Source organism: Perca flavescens, chromosome 8, assembly GCF_004354835.1.
Source record: "Perca flavescens isolate YP-PL-M2 chromosome 8, PFLA_1.0, whole genome shotgun sequence".
In the NCBI taxonomy this organism is placed as follows: Eukaryota; Metazoa; Chordata; class Actinopteri; order Perciformes; family Percidae; genus Perca; species Perca flavescens.
This window is the reverse complement of record NC_041338.1, coordinates 33,664,473-33,689,032: the sequence shown is the minus strand read 5'-3', so window position 1 is coordinate 33,689,032 and position 24,560 is coordinate 33,664,473. Positions and strand designations below refer to the sequence as shown.

The window sequence follows — 24,560 nt, the reverse complement described above, 5'->3', positions numbered from 1 at the left end:
CTGCAACTGCCTCCGGAGTCCTCCGGGATAACATATCCCGGAAAGACTCCTTCTTCAGTCGGACGGCTTCCCTGACCACGGTGTCCACCACGGTGTTCGTGGGTTACCGCCCCTTGAGGCACCTAAGACCCTAAGACCACAGCTCCTCGCCGCAGCTTCAGCAATGGAAACTTTGAACATTGTCCACTCGGGTTCAATGCCCCCAGCCTCCACAGGGATGCACGAAAAGCTCCGCCGGAGGTGTGAGTTGAAAGTCTGTCGGACAGGGGCCTCCTCCAGACGTTCCCAATTTACCCGCACTACACGTTTGGGCTTACCAGGTCTGTCCAGAGTCTTCCCCCACCCCCTGACCCAACTCACCACCAGATGGTGATCGGTTGACAGCTCTGCCCCTCTCTTCACCCGAGTGTCCAAAACATACGGCCTCAGATCAGATGAAACGATTATGAAATCGATCATTGACCTTCGGCCTAGGGTGCTCTGGTACCAGGTACACTTACAGTATGAGCATCCCTATGTTCGAACATGGTGTTCGTTATAGACAATCCATGACTAGCACAGAAGTCCAACAACAAACAACCACTCTGGTTTAGATCAGGGAGGCAGTTCCTCCCAATCACGCCTCTCCAGGTGTCTCCATCATTGCCCACGTGTGCGTTGAAGTCCCCCAGCAGAACAATGGAGTCCCTCACTGGAGCCCCATGCAGGACTCCAGTCAAGGTCTCCAAGAAGGCCGAATACTCCGAACTCCTGTTTGGTGCATATGCACAAACAACAGTCAGAGTTTTCCCCCCACAACCCGCAGGCGTGGGGAGGCGACCCTCTCGTCCCACGGGTAAACTCCAACACAGCGGCGCTCAGCCGGGGCTTGTGAGTATCCCCACACCCGCCCGGCGCCTCACACCCTGGGCAACTCCGGAGAAGAAAAGAGTCCAACCCCTATCCAGGAGTATGGTTCCAGAACCAAGACTGTGCGTGAGAGGTAAGCCCCACCAGATCTAACCGGTGGCGCTCCACCTCCCGCACCAGTTCCGGCTCCTTCCCCACAGAGAGGTGGCGTTCCACGTCCCCAGAGCCAGCGTCTGCCGCCCGGGTCTGGTCCGTCGAAGCCCCTGACCTTCACTGCCACCCATGTGGCATCGCACCCGACCCCAACGGTTCCTCCCACAGGTGGTGGGCCCATGGGCTGGAGAGATGGGAGCCACGTAGCTTGTTCGGGCTGTGCCCGGCGGGCTCCGTGGCAAACCCGGCCACCAGGCGCTCGCCCGGCGAGCCCGCCGTCTGGGCCTGGCTCCAGACGGGGGCCCCGGGCTTCCTCCGGGCAGGGTCACTCCATCTCTGTCTAGCTTATTCATTGGGGTTTTTGAATTGGATTGAATGGGGTTAATTTCATTCAAGAATTTAAAAAGGTAACGTGGTGAGTAATTGATATACAAATGATCATTTTCAGGGTGAAGTATTCTTTTAGGTTACAAAAACTAATTTGGAGTTTTCCATGCTCATAAACACATTTATTAGTTTTTTTTCAGTCCAGTTATCTGTTCCTTTCTCAAAATAGGACTTGTCAGAGCTGAGCAGCTGGAGCTGAAGAAGACGATTTCCGATGTACGAAGGTACAAAAACATACAGTGCAGTGAGCAGAGCCAATGCACTTTTTGTGAGTGTATGTGCAGGAATACCATTTTTAGACATGTATAGTTTGCACAGCCATTGATTTTGGGATGTCTTTACAGATTTCTGCATGGCTCCTTAAGGCACTGAGCAGATAATGAAATGTGGATCCTAACAAATATGCAGATACCGAAATCTGTTTAAAATGTGTAGAAGGTAAACCTGCTTCATCTGGTTGTACTGGGTAAACGGCAGATTATTTCTGACTCTAATTCAACCGTCGCTACACATATGTAAAAGCCGTGACAGGGGGAACATATGTTCATGTACATAGAGACTAGCAGTACACTACAACTTACATGCTCTTCATCTCTTCGTATATACAGATTTATGAGTGTTTCTGTTGATGAAGGTGGTGTAAGAAGTGACAAGAAACGTGACATTTTGATGTTTATGATTAACTCTGCAGAAGGTTTCTTCCTTTCTTAAAGAAGTACCATTTAAATAAATGTTTTATTATCTGTGTGTGTGGGTTTCTAGGAGATTCAGTTGAGGAAGCAACACTACATCAGCTGCAGCACTCCTCCTCCTCGCTGTCTTGTTCTTGCTCTTTTCATCATAATGGGCTCCTTTCTCTATGAATGGCCTTCTTACAGAAACGCCTCAGTCAATTTTATACAATACCACAGATGATTCACCAGAGGAGCCTGATAATTGTGAAAAATATTCCAGTTTAAACACTCCTTTAGTGGAAAGGCTCTCAGTGTGTGTCACTCTGTGAGAGTGTGAGGTGTATTGATGGACGGGTGTTAAAAGGCACCTGTCAGAAGAAAATCCAATCAAAGGGACATTTTACCCATGAGACACCATTCTGAGTGCCACTTACTTATGTGTTTTCAATTGATTCCTCTTCACTATTTGGAGTTTGGATTAGGGTTTGTGTGACCGTGTGGATCCTCCTGTCAGCCAAATGTGGTCACACACACATCAAAAGTTTTTTGCAAAAAAGTTTTTAGCTGAACTGGACCAGAGAATATTGGGTTAAAACAGATCAGTGATGCCATGTTGCCCTCATTGTTCTCCGTGAAGGTTTTGGAGGTGATAGTTTTATGTGAACCGAGCACTGCGCTGGACTCCGTTTAAAAAATGGCCTTTTAAAAACTACCTTGCTTGTAAGGAAATAACAGGAGGAAAAAGGCTAAGCAATGCTGTGCGGTGGATTTAAATCATGCCGATGTGTAGTTCAAGTGGATTTCGAAAACTGAACAATAAAAATAATTAGAGAATCTTTAAGTGTTAAATTGAGAACGGAATTTGGTGTGGTGGTAGTTAAATGCAATGCAGCTGTTACCATTAAATCCAACAAAACACTACAATGTATGAAAGTTGATAATCAATATGAATTCTTGTCAGATCCTAATTAACACCAGTGAATCTATGAAGTGACGGAACAAATGAAAACTGCTGCACATGAAACTTCCTAATTATATTTTTTGTCTCTCATTGATCAGTAATTGATGAATTGTCTTGTTTCCACTTAGTTTGAGCTAATTGTTTGGCATAAATGTTGCACAGGAAAATGCAATCGAGTCTGACACAAAATAGGACAATTTCCAGTGTAAAAAATTTGATTCAACAGCTGGGTTCAGCCAGTTTACTTGAGGTCATGAGAGGATGGGGAGTTTAACTGACTGGCAGTGTTTGTGATTGTATCATAATGTTTTTTATATATATATATATATATATATTTTTTTTTTTTTTTTTTTTTTTTTTTTTTAAAGGGCCTACATATTTCTTGCTCACCTTTCTGATTGCCATTCTTGTTACAGTAATCTCAGCTGATGATGCTGTGCTGATGACTCAGATCGTTCACTTCATGACGTGGACAAGGTAGGTGGAGGAACAATGACAAACTCATGCTGCTGCCTCACTATCTTTCTCGTTTCTCCCGTCTGTTGAGGATAAACCAATTTGTCAATTTCTGACAAAGGTTTCTCCCTTTCACAGAGTTAGGTCTTTGGTTTGCAACACGCAACAAAAAAACAAGGATGAACAACCTGCTTGGCTTCGTGTGAAGAACTTGCATGTAAATACTCTTGTCCCAAAGAACTGTAATACTAAAGTCAGGGTTCCAACACGTTTTCATGGACAAAATTCCAAAACTTTTCCATGACTTCTCTAAAGGTCATTAGAGAGCCATGAAATATTAAAAAGTGCCGTAGGTAGGATTGCGAAGATCTAGGACTTAGCCAAAAATTTGAAAATCGACAACTTCTCAGTCCCTCCCCCCTTTCCGCTAAAGTCTTAAACGGTCTCCTAAGCCCCTCCCCCCACAAGGGAGAATGAATGTGTGTGCATGAGCAGCGTTAGACACAAAGAGTCTTATGTCATGGTAAACAAAAGGTTGTTACTAGAGATGTGAAGAGATCTCATCCAACAAAATATCGCGAGATTAAAACGTCACAAGATTTTACAGTTAAAGAAGAAATTAAGCAAAGAAGCAGAGTTGACTAATTTGCCACAGTTTTGCAGATAGGGATGTTACTTTTTTTTACTCCTAATTTAATTGAATCTATTTTTTGTTAATGAGTAATGCTTTACTTTTTATTGATGAGGATACATTTTCAATTGTATGTTTATTTAAGAAAGAAAATGGTGTGGTTTACTTCATAGGCTGTGTACTTGTGCTATTACATTATCTGGGTCACATGACAGTGATCTATAACGAAAGATGTATCCTGGAATTCATTGAAAACTTGATTTGTTTGAAAAAGTAACAAATACATAGATATTTTCAAATTTGACTGAAAGAGACAATTATATTGTTAATCGCAATTATTTCTGAGACGATTAATTGTACAGCAGAATTTGGAATTGGTATAGCGCTGCTCAGCACTAAACTCTCCTACAGCTCTGGGCCGTCAGGTCCAGACAGTCATGACATTTTTCCCCAGAGCTGTATTCAAACCAATGACTTCCAGATGATCTCATTCTACATCAATAGCTCTACTGTTGTTTTACGTTGAATAATGGGTCGATGAAGTGTATTTACAGCATTTAGATATGGTTAAAGATATCCAGTGTAATGTACCGGCTCCGTTTGGCTGTGAAGAGCTCTTTAAAAACGCCCCCCTGGGTCGGGTGTAGATTTGCGTCACGAGGACAGTGAGTGCAGAGCTGAAAAATAAATTCCGCTCAGACTCACAGACTCAATATTAAACCAACTCTATAACAACAACTGACAAACGATCACTTCATACAGCGATAATTAAGAAAATAAATGAGAAGAAAGAAAATTCACTTAGGCAAACAATTGGTAAATGAAGCAAAGATTAGAGAGTAACATCAAAGCAATTAGAGTCATTTTCTATCACCATTAAAAAGTGTAAACTCACTGATGAATTCTCCACAGGACGATGAAGCTCCCATTGTGTTCTGAACAACTTCTAAACATTAAAACGGAGCTATAAAAGAAGAAAAATCAACATTGGATTTTTTTTTTTTATGAGATGGACACATACTTTGGATGATAGTGAACTAGGACTGGACGATATAGAATTTTTTTTTGCCTTTCATCAGCTTCAGTCAAGTCATGTAAGCCAGGACGTGCCGAGATGTACCCATGACTAATAAATACGACTCATATTGGCAGATTCTCAAGATTTCTAGCCATAAACGGTTTGGTTTTCAACACACAAAAGTCTGGATAATAAGTTTCAGAAAATGATTCAAATGGCAAAAAATAGCGTGTGTTCAATTCAGGTAAATTGAATTAAATTAAATAACCCTGCCCTACGTTTGGTGATCGTGGGATGTGCAATCCTAAAAGACCATTGTATTTTTGTTCAGTTCAGTGATATGAAGCAATAATAAGTATTTCAAAGTGTCTAACTCCCTTTTGTGGACACTTTTAATGTTGATAAATCCGCGGTGAAACATTTTATCCATTATTTGATCAGCTGATCAAAAAAAAGTGTCCTATCGAACATAAATGTCAATCTTTCTCGGCTTTTTTAAAAGACATTTCAAGACTTGGACTAAGGCACATGGTGAGGGGCTTGTACACTATTTTCTTACATTTTAGAGACGTAAAAATACAATAATGCACATTAATAGAATACACCTATCATACACGTGAACACGTTTAGAGAAACAGATATATATTAGTGCTGTCAAACGATTAAAATATTTAATCGCATTAATGTCATAGTTAACTCACGATTAATCGCAATTAATCACACATTTTTATCTTTTCTAAATGTCCCTCGATTTCTTTTTGTCCCATTATATTTTTTTATTTTAATGCTATTATCAACATGGAAAGGTGGATCGGCTTGCTTTGTGCAAATGTTTTTTTTCTCACTGACTGTAGAGTCACCACTCGCTCCGAAGCTAATCGCCGTTACGAGCCTACTAGCTATGCGGCTCGCAAGCCCAAACAAGTGTGTGCGGCCGCAGCGTGTGTCTGTTTTGTTTCCGGTCTGTGAAATTACGAATCCCACTATGGCCACGCCAAGACCAGCCCTTCAAATCACTACTATTGGCCAGTCCAAGGTAACGTAACCCCATTTGTCCCATCTCCTGAAAAATCCGCTATCCTAACCACTCGAGGTGAAATGCCTAACTCCAACCAATCGAGCTGCTTCGTAGGGCGGGTCTTGGCGTGGCCATAGAGGGATTCGTAATTTTGCTTCCGTTCTAGCTAGATCCGAAATAACGTTAATCCTTCTTTAACTGTCTATGCGTTAATCGCTCGATAAAAAAATTGTCGGCGTTGAAATGGGTTTGCGTTAACGCTGTTAATAACGCGTTAAACTGAGAAGCGAGAGATATAGATAGATACACATGGGATCAGTTGAAGTTTACATCCCTTCTAGTCTGAGTGCACTTCATCTAATAAATGTGACAGGCAGGTAAGACGCCTGAGAAATGTTTTATAAACTGATGTCTGTGTAAATGTTCCTAAACAAATTCAGGTCTGATCGACAGAGCTGTGAAGTAAAACCTGTCTGAGATAAACAGGACCGACAGTGTGCAGCATTTTGTCTTGTAATTCAATGTGACCTTGTGACCGGCACGCCGTAATTTAAGTCTCCGAGACCCGAATAAAGATGGATGTGTATCCCGACACACACACACACACACACACACACACACACACACACACACACACACACACACACACACACACACACACACACACACACACACACACACACACACACACACACACACACACACACACACACACACACCATCCTCTAAAGACTTGGGTGGAATTGTTGTGTGTACCTCCATTCTACCAAGCTAAATTAATCTGAATCAGAGTGGACGCATTGGAAGAAAAAAAAAAAGCATGAAATCAGTAAAACGAAGAGATCGTAGGTGAATGACATCTGTGGTTCCACATTTAACAGGTATGGCTGAGAATTAGGGATTTTCTGATGAAAAATGCATCATAACATTTTTTTTGTTTGTGCTCTGACCTTCAGCTGCCTGGCGAACTCCGTGTGGTTGTCGTAGACGAGGATGTTGGCGATGAGGCTCCCTTTCTCTTGAGAGAAGGACGTCGGCCCCTCTGTGACGTTCGGCTCCACTATCACGTTCAGCAGAGCGTGAGGACACCTGGTCCCGTCCCACACCTGGAAATAATCAAAACATGACGATAAGGCTGTATCTCATTTCTCTGTCTTACCCCTTATCCATTCCCCTTAGTTTTGCGCGTCCACGTGAGAGTAAGAGCTGTCCCAATTAGGGCTGTTCCCTCTTAGTCAATTAGTCGACTAATCGGTCGTTTTGGTCTTAGTTAACTTAGATCTCTTTAGTCCATTAGTCATGTTTGATGCTTTTTTCATGCTGAATGACTTACTTCCAAGAAACGTACAAGAACATCTCTAGTAAACACAAGAATTAAGGGTTGACATTTTGCCTAATAGATATCACCGTGAAACCTACTTTGATTACTTTCATTAAGGCAATTATTTGTTGCGTTACACGTTTTCTGAAATGTTGCGTTTAAATATGCAAAGGAGGCGTTATCTTATTCAATATATGCTTCCTTTTGCATGACTCTTTGCGGAGAAACTCAGATTTACAGATCTGTCGATTAAATCAACTAATCGATTAGTCGATACAATTGAATGAGTGTTAGTCGACTAAGAATTTCTTCAAACAAACACAGCCCTAGTCACAATACTCATTTTGATCGAGGGATAGGGCTCTGAATCTGTAAACCAGAAAAACAATGCTGTTGACAGTCCATTTATCCATCTGTAGGGTTGGGCATCATGGTAACACTTTACTTGAAGGTATCTACATAAGAGTCATGACACATGAACCCTAACCCTAACAATAACAAACCAGAGCCCGTTTTTCTCCCATTCCGGAATGCTGTGTGGACTAGACAGCGCCGTGGTGGAGGAAGGTCTTGCAAAGACTAATCTGACTTTAAACTTTGTTGCAGCAGTTTGGGGAACAATAACAAATCCATGTCACACTTCAGTTAGAAATCACGTCAAAGCTGGCTGTTGTACACTAAAGAAATTCAGTTAAGAGCAAAGAATGCTTAGTTAATGATCTCAGGTGCTTGAGGAAAAAGTACAGAAATCTATTCTTAGTCTAATTAATTGTTGTGATTTGGAGAACATCCTCTCCTGGTTGAATGTGTTGTTGTGTAACAGCAGGCAGCACCCTCAGAACAGCTTTAGAAACCAGTGAGAGCAGACTGGCAGCAGACCAGCACTCACTGCCAAATCCTGTTCAAATGAATCTCCTTTATCAGCCTCACTGGCAGGAAACCAGCCTTCACTTAAGACTCATTTCTGCTCTGAAAACGGAGGTGGCTGCTGAAACGGCTCAGGAGGGCCAAGATAATACACACGACACCTCCTCCCACTGAGACATGTGGAACACGTAGATTTACTACGAGACGGATGAAGACAGAAGGAATGAATCGGTCGATTATTTTCTTGATTAATTCAAAAGAAATTGTTTTGTGTATAAAATGTGGATCAGTGTTTCCCCAAAGCCCAAGATGACATCCTCAAATGTCTTGTTCCACAACTCAAAGATATTCAGTTTACTGTCACAGACGTAGAGCTGAGCGATATGGAAAAAAATCAAATATCCCGATATTTTTGACAAAATACCTCAATGTCGATATGTGTGACTACTGATGCTTTCACGAAATATTAACACAATGAGTTTTGATAAATAATCATCCGTAATGTGGATATAATGACTAAGTGGGTAAAGGCAAATAATAGAACAGTTACAACAGTCTAGTAAGTTCAGAAAAGTACATCACTTTACTGTAATGCAGCCTTTAAAACCAGGAAAACACTTATGGCATATCACGATATTACGATATCCAAAATTTAAGAAGATATCTAGTCTCAAATCGATTTCGATATAATATCGATATATTGCCCAGCCCTACAAAAGAGGAGTGAAAATATTCACATTTAAAGAAGCTGGAATCAGATAATTTTTTCCTTTTTCCATAAAAAAAAGCTTTGAGGAATTCTAAGTAATGTTGACAAACCTGTCGGCGCGTCCCATGATACAAGCCTTTTTCTGGATTTTTCTGCACGGAGTACTTTTACTTTTAATACTTTAAGTAAATTGTCCTTCACTTAAGTAACACTTTCAACGCAGGACTTTTTTACAGTGTGGTATTAGTACTTTTACTTAAGTAAAGGATCTGAAGACCCATAATAAATATTGAGAAACACAAACTAGCTCATTAGCTTGTAGAAATGCACCACATATCTTCAACTAGTTGGTTAGTTAGTCAACCATAAAGACATGCATGCTGGGTAAATACAGTAGGTCTACAGCTGAAAATTAACCACCTGACTAAAACTGACTAAAATCTACAGAAATGAACCATGGGCATTATCCTAATCAAATAAATGTGTGTAAGGTTCTTACCCTCAACAGGGTGCAGGTGGTGTCGATGGGAGCTTTGGCCAGCAGCTGGCAGGTCAGGTCAAAGTAAGCTTTGGGCGATACGGCACACAGAGGGATTATGGGAACAGAGGGGACGAGAGCCTGGTTGGCGGCCCAGGATCGCAGCTCCTCCACGGTCTGACGGTCCTCCTGGTCGATGTGGAAGGAGCGGCTGGAGGTCCGCGGCTCCATGGATCCGCCCTCCGCTCCGTCAAACACCAGCACAGAGAAACCAAAGCTGGTGACGAGCGTGATGGAGTTATTGAAGGACTGCGTCTGTGTAGAGAAACGTGGGATGTTATGTCACTGAGCTCTTTAACGTACTGTAGATACAATTATTTCTTGATTACATACTCTCATAAGTAGGACCGCACAATACATCTTTTTTATTTATTTTTTTAAATCCTCATCGCGATATCAACTGGCACAATAAACACGTCGCGAAAGAGAGATTTGTGCTAGTTGAAAGAAAATATCAGTAGGCAACTGCACTGTAAAAAGTAACTGTCGTTCTTGTTTAGTGGTGCCTTTTATATTCAATGTTCAATTTGTTAAAAAAAAAAAAAAAAGAATGTTGGAAATGATTTCCTTTCATTCGTTTTAAAGCTATAGTGCGTAGTTTCTGTCTCCCCCATGAAGAATTCTAAGTAATGGCAACAAAAATGTCGGCGCATCCAAATGATACAAGCCTTCCGTGATCGCGCACAACCCCCCCTGGCCCTCCATGCATGCTAGTAGCCAAGGAGGACACGGAGAATTAAAAAAACATGATGGACTCTTCAGAAGAGGTAATTCTGGTGTTTTAAGCCCCTAACGTCTCCTTCCAGGCAGTGCTGCGACCGTTTACTTCAAGGCACCAAACCCTAACTCTAACCTTAACCCTAACCACAACCATTGCCTAATCCTAGTGACGTTGGGGGCTTAAAACACAGATAAAAACGCAAAAGTCACAGGATGCCACAATCTTCTGAACATAGCCATGCTGAGAATTACAGAGAGTTGTGTGGAGCGGATAGTCTTAAATTAGCTTTGTAGCATCTCATTTGACAACGGCTTGAATGTAACGGACGTTCATTAATATCAAAAAGTTACGCACTAAAGCTTTAAATTGAACAAGAAATGAGTTGTGTTTTAGCAGAATAATGAAAGCAACAGAAAGGCAGAACTGAGTACACTTCTGTTTATCTATTGCACGTAATATGGCTACCGCCACATTCAACACCATTATTGCATATTTTTTCTAATATCGTGCAGCCCAACTCATAACAACAATAGTGGTGGTTTTGGAAGTTTTAATTCAAGTCTTCCGAAGCTACACAATATCATGACACTTTAAACTTGGCAACACGAGATATGGTTCCTAAAAGAAGCAGTCTGTAATCCAGGCTGGACCTTGACTCTGTGGAAGCGGATGATGTCTCCGATTTGAAAGATTTTGGGATGGTCCTCCAGCTGACAGAAGATGGTGCAGCCGATCTTCTGGTTGGACTGATCGGTAATCTTCAGGCTGGAGCAGAAGTCTGTGGAAAGAAAACTTCCTGTGGTCAGAACTCTGAGGAAAGCGTGAAAAATAATGAAAACCCTTTAAGCTGTACGTGTGATAGTGATGGAGAACGTAATACAAAACATTAGGAATATGTTGAAGAACAGGCCTGAGTTTATCATTTAGTTACGCAAAATCATTACAGTATAGGGCTAGGCAATATGGAGAAAATCAAATATCACGATATTTTTGACCAAATACCTCGATATCGATACCGCAACGATATTGTAATGTTGACTATTGGTGCTTTCAGAAAATATTTACACAATGAGGTTTTTGATAAATAATCATCAGTAATGTGGATGAAATATATATATATAATGACTAAGTGGGTAAAGGGAAATACTAAATACAGTTACAACAGTCTGGTAAGTTCAGAAAATGACATCACTTTACTGCAGCCTTTAAAACCAGGAAAAGACACCACTTATGTCATATCACGATATCCAAAATTCTGAGACAATATCTAGTATCATATGACAATATTGATATAATATCGATTATTTGCCCAGCTCTATTATAGTACAAATTAACTTTAATGTCTTTCCTCTGACTTTGTAATCCTGCTGATGTAACCTCATGAGGATGATATTAATGTCAAGTCGCTTTATTAATGAATCATTAAACGGCCCAGGGTTACAAATCCGCTGCCCATATTATGAAATAAATTACTTTTTCTGGGATTTGGGGTGTTATTTTGGGTCTCTGGTTCTTCCACACGCATACAAACTTGGAAAAATCCATCCATGCTGTTTTGAGTGAGATACGTTTTCTGAATGTGTCCTGCCTACAGTCTCCGGGTAAGCTGTTCAAAATCGGCAGGGCTTTCTACGTCACTAGCCGAGACGAGGTGGCTAACCGTAGCATGCTAGTGTTAGCATGCTAGCTCGCTCTGAATGGCAAAACACTGCTACAACACACACTAATTCACCATAATCTACCAAAGAAATTGAGCGTCAGCGTCAGTTCTGGCAGGCCAAGTAGTCAAGATGCTGCTAACGCTATTGGCCAACAAGATGGCCTCATCAGCTGATCTGCATCAGCACATCAGTTGGTCAACTCCACTCGCTGCTAAATGGCTACGCTCAAACAGGACGCGCTATTTAAAGAAGATTCAGTTTGCTCCTAACTGCTTGCTGCTCGCTTCTCTGCCGCCCACCCAAGTTGTAGAATCAAACAGCTAGCTGATGTGATCCTTACCTAGCTACTGCGCATGTGCGCCTCCCAACAAAGATGGAACAGAAGTGAGATGCCTCACTCTGTAGCTAAAACAGAGTGCTCAACACACAGGGTGAAAAGAGGAGCTGCAGCAATGTGCAGTACAACAAAAAGATGTTTTTTTTTTGTTTTTTTTATTAAAACCATGTAAACCTATTCAGATACATCTAAATACAATTATGAACCTGAAATGAGCATAATATGGTCACTTTAAGAAAAATGTAGTTGCAGGAAACTGAATCAAACCACTCCACCAATCCACTTCTTGTGCCAAGGTTTTAAAATAAAGCTTGAGTCTCGTTAAGACTCTTAACAGACTCTGTTAATAGTACATATGAAGGGTTCATTTGGAAAAGGAGATATAGCCAGTTTTATATATTTTCCTAAATTAAGTTTTTTTTGTGTGTATACAATCCAGTGAATCTCAAACTGGTGTTGGGTCGTTTCAATTAAAATGTTTTTTCTTTCACATTTTTTTAATAATAATAATTTAAAACTATAGTGTGCCGTTTCTGTCGCCCCCGTGAGGAATTCTAAGTAAGGACCAAAAAAATACTGTCGGCGCGTCCACATGATACAAGCCTTCCGTGATCGTGACCTCCCTCCCTCCCTCCCTCCCTCCACGCAGTTGCTAGTAGCAGAGGAGGACACGGAGGATTAAAAAAACAGGATGGACTCTTCAGAGGAGGTCATTATCTTCACTCGAGCGTCTGTGCGGAAAAGTCACCTGACGCAACAATCTTCTGAACATAGTCATGCTGAGAAATCCAGAGAGAGTTGTGTGGAGCTGATAGTCTTAATTAGCTTTGTAGCAACTCATTCGCCAACGGCTTGAATGTAACGGACATTCATTAATATCTAAAAGTAACGCACTAAAAAATTCTGTATGTGCACACACATCTGTGTAACAATGACTGTATGGCTGTGTGTGTGTGTTTGTGTAGATGGATTTTTCTAATATCTCGGTTTACTTTAAAAGACGCCTGAAGGATCCACAATGATGATGACAAAGTCGGGGGCAGTTTCCAGCCTGGATGCTGCTTTTTCTTTATTATCCCTCCAAAACCACAACACAACACACCACAACAGCACAACACACACACACACACACACACCTTTTTACCATCCTATCATCATCACACTTGATCATGCTGTGCTGCATGGCTGCAGGTCGACTCTGACTGAACCGTCTGATGTTTTATTATCTTATTATTTCCATCGTTCCTCTTTCATAATTCCAGCCTCCGCCAGCTCCTCAGGTCCCAACTGCTTTTCCTACACTTCCTGATATCAGCTGCAGTGTGTTGACAGGGAAATGAAGTGAATGACTAAACATTGTTCCAGAGGTTCAGTGGATTAGATTAATGCACCTTTCCAGCGTGATGTTGACGAGTCCTGAAGCTTTTAAAGCTCTGAGCCTGAGCTGTTCAAACCCAGACATCCATTATAGGGCCATCAACATATAAACTGAAAATATATATATATTTTTGCCTCTCCACAGATGGTTTCATCTAAACAAAACGGTGCGTCTGCTCTTACTCCGCACTGATCCAGCTTATATCGCTTCATGAAAGTCTTTTCTCTTCTTTTCTGTCTGTCAGCTCATTTCTGTCTCGGAGGAGGTGATGTGGTTTATGTGTTTGGGTACCTTTTTAACCACTTACTCGCCATCTTTATCACATTTTTCAAACTCGACTGCTGCTGAGCAGCTCAACGTCTCTGTCCTTGGTGCTGAAAAGGTTCAAAGTTTTCCGATTTTAAAAAACGGTCACTAACTTTAATAACTCGTTACAAGCGATAGTTTCTGATCATTGCACGCGCTTTTGAATTTGCTCCTCTAGAACACAGTGCATACAACTCGGTTGTTGTCTATACTGTTGTGAGGAAGCAACCACTCCCTCACTAACCATTTTGATAATAAATGTAGATATTTATTCTCACTAGGCTTTCTTTTATTTTAAGACAAAGGATTGATTTGTTTGGATGAATGTTCATTGCTGGATGATGTACCAGACCTGATTACTGAACTGATTGGCCAATTTGAACTGGAGAGGCGGGCTCTAATCCTATATGTGGGAGTAAAGGTCGTGACACACCGACCAGACGGCCGACCCTCGGCAGAAAAGCCAGTCGGACTGGTCAGCGTCCCCCACTTGGTCAAAAAAGTGCCTCGGAACACCCCAAAGCGACGAGACGTAATAAGTCTCCATAAAAGCAGGCGGCGCTAATCTGTATTGTCGCCCAAAAATGAAAACCGGCAGCTGATTGGACGAACACGTCACGTGGGTCTGGTTTCTCTGGAAATTCAAAGCCAGACTGTCGTGGCGGCTTGTTCAGAATACGATCTCATATTAGTTCAGACATTTTTTTCTGAAACCATTTTAAGCGAGAAATAGGCCGTGCAGTTGCTGAATCTGTCTTCATTTCAGATCGACTAAGGTCAGTTTAAAAGATTTGTCAGATTTTGAGAGACTCTAGTCACGCTCATCACGCTCCCCATTTCCTGGTTAGCACTCTACCAATCAGATGGCTCATTTGAGTCCGACTCCTGGCAGTGCCCGCCTTCTGATTATACATGTCAAATCACCCAAAGTGAAGGCCGACGGCCCCTCCGACTGACGACGGCACGGAACACACCAAACCGACTCGAGTCACTGACCTCGCCGACGGCCGATTATCGTCTCGGTGCGTCTCGGGCTTAAAATGTGAGCGTTGCTTTTTGTTTGGGACGGTTTTGTTTGAGGAGTAGCACCAGAACAGTTTGAGCAGAGTAAAGAGGAGTTTTTTTTCTTTTTTCTTTGTTTTAATGTTTTTTTGAAGACTGAAAATAAAGCAAACCTTCCTGCCAGTGTGATCTTTTATCGGCTTCATGGTTCCCCTGAGCTACAACGCACCTCACCTTGCAACAACTGTATATATATTGGGATTGATTGTTTGAATTTTGTCCAATGTTTTACTGCACTTGCTGTATCCAGGTTTTAATGTCTCCCAGAGCTGCTAACATGACTGTAAACTTGTGATATTTTTACAGTTCTTGAGGCTTTTCTTCGAGGTTGTTTACAAAAAAAACACACACACACCTACACTAAATGGTTTCCCAATGTTTTCGTCCATCATATAATCTGGTTGCAGACTGACCTGTGCCGCGGCTCTTGAACGGCTGCTTGAAGAAGACCACCACTCCGTATACGTTGACTATCGTTCCGGGCTTCAGGTCGCCCAGGCGGACGTACGTGTATTTTGGAGCCTTGGTCGCCCTGGAAACCTGAGGAGAAACGAAGCAGAGTTAAAAAAGAAGCACCACCTGAGCTTTCTGGAGAGCTCCTGAGAAGCTCTGTGCTGGGGAGAGACACGTATGATGGGCTTATGGTGTCATTTAGACATATGTTAATTTGGTTTATGGTTTATTTTGTTACTATTTTGTTGAATGGTCTGGATTATTGTGATCGGCCATGTCTATGCTCCATCAGCGGTTTATGAAATGTCATAAATTCGTAATTATACAAGGCTCTGCAGAGCAGTCTGCTCTACTCAATCAAATAATTCTTCCAAAATCACTAAAACACGTTCTCTCCCAACAGGAACATTTACTCAATCATAGCACAATGTCCTAAAAAACACTAACATCCCATGGAATTACAGAAACTGCATTATTTTATAGGTGTCAGACAAAAGTGATTGTATTGATCATATATTGTGTTTTGCACTGCAGCCTCTCTACATTTGTTTTGTTTAGTAAATGTTCTTTAAAAGATTATTTTTTGGGGTTTTCCGCCTTTATTTGACAAGACAGCTAGTTGAGAAAGGGGAGAGAGAGGGAGGGGAAGACATGCAGTAAATCGTCACAAGTCGGATTTGAACCCTGGACCTCTGCGTCGAGGCATAAACCTAATTAAGTACAGTACAGGCCAAAAGTTTCGACACACCTTCTCATTCAATGTGTTTCTTTATTTTCATGACTATTTACATTGTTGATTCTCACTGAAGGCATCAAAACTATGAATGAACACATATGGAATTATGTACTTAACAAAAAAGTGTGAAATAACTGAAAACATGTCTTATATTTTAGATTCTTCAAAGTAGCCACCCTTTGCTTTTTTGATAGCGCTGCAAACCCTTGGTGTTCTCTCAATGAGCTTCATGAGGTAGTCACCTGAAATGGTTTTCACTTCACAGGTGTGCTTTGTCAGGGTTAATTAGTGGAATTTTTTCCCTTATTAATAAAAAAGCAAAGGGTGGCTACTTTGAAGAATCTATAATATAAGACATGTTTTCAGTTATTTCAGTACATAAGTACATAATTCCATATGTGTTCATTGATAGTTTTGATGCCTTCAGTGAGAATCTACAATGTAAATAGTCATTAAAATAAAAAGGAAACGCATTGATGAGAAGGTGTGTCCAAACTTTTGGCCTGTACTGTATATGTGCGCCCGCTCTACCCAATGCTCCAACCCATCCACAGATTTGTTTCTTTTGCTGCAGAGATTCAAGACAAAAAATGATTGACCCATCTCAGAGTAGCTTTAGAGAATATACGGTTTATGAAAAAAGGAGACCGAGACAGAATTGTCCTGGTACTCCTCTTCCTCTCCCTTGTGAAGGCATTTTTCTAATTTTCTGTGTTCATCTACAGTATATTGTTCAAATAGGTCCTCTTTTACTGTACTACCATATGATCATGCGGTTGGAAGAACCTCAACACCTGAGTGTGTTTCCTAGAAGGGAATCAGCTGTGATTGATCTATTTGCATAACTTCAATCAGCTGTTTCTCAATAAATGCATGTATAAAAGACAGGGGATATATTTGTTCACTTTGACTTTAGCCTATAAGTTAGGTTTAGAACATGATGTTATCTGTTCTGACATACAGTGTGAAAGCATTTGTAAATTTGGCAGTCAAGATCCATTGTTTTGGTCTCCGTGGAGCTTGTGTGTAAAAGAAGTTAACGCATTTTAAATTTGTGTTAACTGTATGCATTTTGTGTCAAAGCAACCACAAATGTGTTAATTGTATAGCCTACACAGACGGATATTGTGCTAACTGTGTTAAGAGTTTAGGAAAGTTGTTAAAAGTATTGGAAAGAAAGTGTCATAGCGATCGTAAAAAAACTGTAACGTTTAACGTTTAAGACACCTTCCAGGTTAATGGGGGTGCATACCGCTCAAAACCAACATTAAAAACGTAGTAATCTTCCCTCAGCGTTTAGTTTAGTTGCTAAACTGTGTGTAAAATGAGCGGTGACGTTAAATCATCCGTTTCAGGTAACCGTTAGCGTTACCTGTGTGTGTGTTTTGAGAAATATTTAATAGGATATTTATTTTATTTTTAGTTGTTATTTATATATTATTTTATTGCCATTACCTGTTTCATACAGAAGTTAAATTTTCTAAATATATTAATATATATATATCAGATAATGCTGCATGTCAATCTTAACACAGACACTTTTGAACCAAAGCCACTTCCATTTTCACTGGAAACCTTGGAAAAATGTCTAAAATAAAAAGTTTAGTTGGCTGGCAATACATGATGTGAAGCCTCATGTCTCATCCATCATCATCAGTGTTATAACTGTGTGTGTAACTGAGCGAACAGTTGCCAAACATGCATGCTAACATGCTAACTGTGTGTGTGAACATTGAGGTAAACCCTCTAGAGCTCATCATCACCTCACTGTATCATCACCGCAGACTGTGGTAAAGGCTAACTAAGGACACGACTGACGTTTCCAACATATGTTGTGTCCTTAGTTAACAAATGCTAAAAGCTTAGGAAACGACTGATCAGAGCACAAGATAAGTTTCCAACTTCCTCCGTCTCTTTTAATGTTTCCTCAGACAGATGTGACTTTCAGGGGAGAATAATGAAGATCTGAAAAATGAGCATACACTCATTAAAAGAGAAAATCAAAGAGGCAGTCTGTCCGTCCAAAATGTATTCTTACCAGCATTTGTTCTACACTGCAGATCAAACTCAAAGAGTTAGAATCAGCTTTTAAACTTTGATCACGGGCTTCTTAAAATCTCGTACTTATTCTTATTCTGCGAGTGTTTTTCTGTCAGTTGTGTCCGTTAATATATTCGGTCATAAAAATATTAAATCACAGCTTCACCTCACCGTTACTTGATCTGCAACTGGCTTATATAGAATACATTTAATTTCCTGAGGCAATAAAACAATGTGTATCTAAGCTTTATTACAGTATTATATATCTCTACCCGAAGGTCAGCTGACTTCCATATCCGTCCTCATGTCTCTGTGCAGTCCAACAGTCCGACTGAAAGTTAGAAAGTCTGACGGTATTTTATTTTTATTTTGCTTGACATTCACTTAGGAATGTGCATGAGATTTGTGACTGTGCTTTGTCCGCTTTGAAAAAGAAAAAAATAAATATAAATAGCTTACGCATCAAAAAACTTCCTCAAAATGTGTTTATTTGAAAACATTTTCAGCAATTTTAAAGCTACAAATTTATATTAATGAACGTCCGTTACATTCAAGCCATTGCCAAATGAGTTGATACAAAGCTAATTAAGGCTCTGTCCCAATACCTCCCCTTCCCCTAGATCTTTGACCTAGCCCTCGTTTTTGCGCGTTCTCGTGTAGGTTAGGGTGTCCCAAATACTTTAGGGAGCAAGGGGGAGTGCCATTTTTCTTAAAAATCAACCCTCAAAACATAGTGAGGTCCAATGCAGGCATAACATGAAGTGGGAGATGAAATTACCCAGGATACCTTGCAAACTATTTTTTTCCTACTACTATGGGCTAACAATTGAAATGCCCTCTGTAAATAGACAGCATTACATGGCTATGCTGCCGCCTGCTGGTAGGGGCAGTAAATTACAACTTGACCACTTTCACTTAACTACGGTGCCGTAAAGTCTAGACTCAATCAGATGTCCGTGATCTGCAGCGTAACGACAGTACAGTGGAACGTTTGCCTTTAACAGAGCGACAGTAATGACCTAATATACCATCATTACTGAGATTAAACTACATTCTTGGTTATATTTGCACTGAATAACGCATTCAATGAACAGAAACTTAACTCTTGCAGCGCACATGAACAGATGCGCAATATTAGCTCACACATAAAATAGCACCCTCGTGAATTAGCCTACTGTTGCTAACGTACATTCATAAATCCTACATAACATCGTCCCGTACCTACAGGACATCGGACTGACTATTGATGCACACATACAGTAGTGTCCACAAACTTAGTCCAATGAGGGTCAGAAAGGAAAGTGTGATAGCGCTCCACGTTAATGCCTTTTCTCTTTCGCTCAAGCCCGCTGTGGCCAAGCCGAGGCGCTTCAGTACTACTGAAGCGATGCGCTTTTTCACAAATAGGTTGCACGTAAGGGGAATCACAATGGTGGCTCTCCATCGTGATGTTGTAAGCCATCATCGTCCATCGGCACAACCCTAAACCACAGAGAATTTATCATTTATGTTTTGACATAATTAATCTTGCATTATTTGAACGAAAATTAAAGCCCATGTTGCAGGTTAACCACCACAGTTGATTAATAGGTACATATAGTACTTAATATATGTATATCATTGTTAAAAATGTCTCCAAATAGTGTTAAAGGACAGTTTTTGTCAGGTTTTTGGTATTTTTATTCGGTGATGAGGTCACGTTGGGGAGACGTGTATCAGCCTGGTACTAGAACTATGGTGACTGACTGGGATGAGGAAGAGGGCATAGATATAGAACAATAGATATGACGTCATAATTTATGGCATAACTGTCCGCCATCTTACTAGGGTACTGTTTACAATTGTCACCTATGGCAGCAAGTATGGTTATCAGCTGTGCAGCACCTAACTGCTTTACCAGAAGGACCAAAGAGACCAGGAGGCTGCCATCACTTTCCACATGTTAGGAGTAGATTTTTTTTTTTTTTTAATTATAAATACAGGAAAGTTGGTGAACTAGCTACCTAGCTAGTTACGTTGCCTAGCAACTGTTAACAGACCGGCTGAGATGTCAGTTAGTAGTGATTGCTAGCCTGACGTCAAGTCAAGTCAAGTCAAAGTTTATTTATACAGCACTATTTATACAGACAAGCTGACCAATGTGCTTTACAGAGCAATAGAATATCACACAACGCGTTTTATTTCTCTGATTCATGGCTTTGTTCTAGCGCCGGCGGTCCCTCTCTTCAGTCTCTCTCTATGTCTCTCCACCATAGAACGCTCTCTCTCTTCAGTCTCTCTCTATCTCGCTCCACCATGTAACGATACTGTGCTGCCCGAACAGATCCTGTTCGGGCAATAATTGCTTCTCAACGGAGCGACTCCAGACCGAACTTCCCGACCTCGAATTTTGTGGGCGGGGCAAAGTTCGGCTGGCATCCAGGCTAAGTGATTGCTAGTATTGAAGTAAAAAGTTAAAACTATGCTTACGTTTTGAAAACAATGTACTTTAAGGTAAAAAAATGTAACTTAAAAAATGTAAACTGTTGTGTAACTGAGTGAAGGAATGTTTCAATACTGATTAAGCCTAATCAGCATTTGTCTGGCTCACACCTTCTCAAGCTTCTAAAGAATTGGTCACTGCTGTTATTTAGCATACTGTAGGAGACTCATTGTGCCCACAGAAAAGGTAACTGTTGTCTCTTTTTGGGGGAGCCATCCCCTGTTGAGCCAGACGTGATTAAGACAAAGAACGAGTATTGCTGTAGTTTGGAAACAATTGACACCGTCTCGGTAAGATCCTGTGACCGGGTGTAGCCTCAAGACACTGATTGGGAACATACACCTTTTCTTTTGAGAGACATCTGACCAATAGGGGAAGATTTCATTTGAGGAACCACCCAGATGTAGGGGAATAAATGTGTGATCCGGGGAATGTCACAGGACTTCAATCTGTGACCCCGCAAGGGAAGCAGTTGGAGTCCGCTGTTTACAGTGCATTTGTTTGTCATGTCACATGACTGTTTTTATGTGACTCCGCAAGGAGAGCATGAGATCAGTCCGCTGTCAGCTGCAGTGTAACATTTGTGTTTTGACTGTCGTTTTCATCGTGTTGTTCATTAAACCTTTGCTTAATCTTTCAATTCAACCCCAGCCTCTTCCTTCTCCAGAAATCGAAGAACGCGTCTTTTAGAAATTTCTTAACACTAGCTAGCTCTTAACATCATTTATGAACCGCAAATATCGTTTTAGTAGATTGATTTTTTTACCTCAAATAAGACATTTAGTAACGTTAACGTTATAACAGTTTTTTTAACACGTCGTTAATATTGACATACATACATTGACTGCTGCGGCTGATTTCACTCAATCTGTGTTAAGTTTTCAGTTAAATTAAAGTTAACGACAAGTACTGTAACGCTACACACAGAGTAAAGTTACGTTACACAAATCAACAGTAGCCACATCCAGCAACACTGAGCCTAACAGACCAGCCGCACTTAACTGTACATTTTCACCAGCTAATGTTAGCTCCCCAAACATTAGCCATGTTGAATCCTGCTGTCAGTCATCATATATTAACTATTCTATTAACTAGCTATCTATTGTTGTCAGCTTACCTCATACCTTTACACGATTTTCCTTTCAGTAAAGCAAATTAAAACTTAATAATCCATGTCTTGATGAGGTAAAGTAACTTCCAGAAAGGAGTCCTACTTCAGCAGCAAAGTCTCTGCATTACTATCGTAAATGTAATTTCCATAACGTTAGCGCAATGAAAATTGCGACAAGTCCATCAGCAGTTTTGGTGAAGTCATTATAGTCTTTATCAACAAAAACTCAATGAAGCTAGCGAGGCTCTTCAACTAGCTACTCCGCACATCGTCAAAACAAACTCCACGCCAGCCAGCTGACAGTAAGAAAACAAACGCTAAACAGGAGGTAGCAGGGTTGATGGGAAATGTGGTCTTATAGTTGAGATTGACATTAAAAAATATTGTTTAATGTATTTTAGCCATTCAGAATAACAAAGACAGTTTTTACATATTAAGTCCATGCAAAATTGAAAAAATAAAATTATTTCCTGCAATATAAATGCAACATTATGAGATTATCTTCATAATTGAACAATTTACTTGTTCTCTTGGAGCTATATCAATCAAAATTCCACCCAAATCTCTATTTTTTTGTTTCTTTCTAGAAAGGCACAGTTGTCTTACAGTCATTACTTTGAATTAAAACCACTATTGATGTATTGGTAGAAAAATATAAGGATAATAAAGACAACATGAGCCTCTTTCCCCATTGATTCCAATGGAAGCAATTCTAAAACTTAACCCTGGTAAGATGGCCGCCAAGTGCTTCCATCCTGGAATGGCCAGTCAGAATTACATGTCATATCTATTGTTCTATATCTATGGAAGAGGGTTTTTTTTTTTACTGTCCGTGAATAGCACCAAGTGAAAGTCAACGTTTTATTTATATCTAGTGACAGTGATCATGTCGTTAGTTCAGATAAGTACCGCTAAACTTATCTAGATCTAGAAGGCATCATGCTAGCTATGTGCTAACTTGCCAGTCCCACCTGTGAAATCCCCCGATGGTTGTAAACACATAGATATGATTGATATCATGATTAGATAGCTCACGTTTTAATGGTAGCCTACTAGCTCCAGTAACAACATATTTGCGTTTCGCTAACGTTAGAGCAACAGCGTTAGCCTAGACGGCTAGGTAAATATTACAACTGCCTTCGGAGTTTCCTATATCTGCGTCCACGTTGTCAACATAAGACTTGTGGCGTTAGTGCTCCTTTTGTACCATAACTCTATTGAATGAAACGTTAAACTTCGCTCATACGAGATGGTTTTTGTTAGTTAGTTAGTTAGTTAGCTACACACATTAGCTAACGTTGCATAGCCAGCAAGTGGCTTTGGCGTGCTAACCTCAACAGCTAACACATCCATGTGTCTCCATTTCAAAACATCACTGCAGATTGACTGCTTTTAGCAGCAGAGGGGGATTGTGGGCAACATACTGTCGCGGTTAGCACGCCGAAAATACTGCCGATTGCCAAAGTTGCTGGCTGGCATACGTACAGGCTAACTATAGCCAGTTAGCTTTGTGTGTAATGTTACAAAAAAAACACCTATTTCGTAGGAGCGAAGCTTATTATTTCATTCAATAAAAGTATGATACAAAAGGAGCACTAACGCCACATGTCTTGTGTTGACAACGTGGACGCAGCTCCGAAAGCAGTTGTAATACCGGTATTTAACTAGCACTAACGCTGTTGCGCTAACGTTAGGAAACGTCGGCGTAGCGTTAGCTAGCTGTTTAAACTTGTGAAAAGCCGAACAGCAGCCCCGTCCAAGCTGCCTTTCACTTCCCCCCCCAATATTATTATACACAGACCAAAAGCCATATTTTGCCAGATCAGTGGCAGAAACCGGGACCGGGACAGTGAGCCGAGACGGGGCTTTTGCCTGTCGTCTCCCCAACGTGACGTCATGCAATGCATTGTGGGGGAAAGACAAACCGCTGTAAAATAGTACCTACTTTTTCGTGTTATATTCTGTTTTGTGATACCTAACAACATCAAATACATGAATAACAGTTTAAATGTTTATTACCAACAAGAAATTACCACAAATTCGTTGGAAAATTAAACAACATGGGCTTTAAGGATCCCCGCAAGCGCTTTTTTCCCCCCACATTCGAGTCGCAATCCTCCTCCAAAAGGTGACAAAGGAAAATAAATTGAACTCTTCTAAAGACTGAGAAGAAACGGATGAACGGTGTATAGTGCCGATGACACGTCTGAGGAGCCGGATGGGCCGTGAGTAAAATCAACTGCCCTGATTTCTACAGGTTTGAAGCGATGGGTTGCTTGAAAGTTGAAGATATAAAGACTCTTGTATCAAACTGACAATCCTCATCTCCATATCACCACCACCACAGACACAAAGGAGGTCTGCCGAGACCCTGACCCAGCCGAGGTGGCTCTGATCCAGCCGGCAGCTGACATGAAGCATGCTGACAGATACAAGACCCCCACTACACTCCAGCAGCCTCTCCAGCCAACCAAGAGTCTGACTCTGACCTCAGCGGAGAGCGCAGAGCTCCTCTTGGCCGTCGGCGGGGATCTGGGATGGAGAAGCGGGGGCGGCAGGAGAGTCACCTAAAGGATGAAGACAGAGAGGAGACATTAAGGCTGATTTATGGTTGTGCTGTTTTTCTTTTTCAATTTTTGGACATTTTATAGACCAAATAACTGATTAAATCGAGAAAATAATTGAATCGAC

General features: G+C 40.9%; 1 protein-coding gene across 3 annotated transcripts in view; it reads right to left on the bottom strand.

Annotated features, from left to right (window-relative positions):
* Window positions 1-24,560, bottom strand: part of pot1 (protection of telomeres 1 homolog) — an 82,068-nt gene that overhangs the window by 26,115 nt on the left and 31,393 nt on the right. For all 3 annotated transcript variants that reach the window (XM_028585314.1, XM_028585315.1, XM_028585316.1), the window contains exons 6-10: window positions 24,359-24,436; window positions 15,461-15,587; window positions 10,954-11,081; window positions 9,544-9,837; window positions 7,098-7,253 (exon numbers count right to left, since the gene is read on the bottom strand). In XM_028585314.1, coding sequence (XP_028441115.1) covers window positions 7,098-7,253; window positions 9,544-9,837; window positions 10,954-11,081; window positions 15,461-15,587; window positions 24,359-24,436 — 783 coding nt within the window. The remainder of the gene's footprint in view (window positions 1-7,097; window positions 7,254-9,543; window positions 9,838-10,953; window positions 11,082-15,460; window positions 15,588-24,358; window positions 24,437-24,560) is intronic.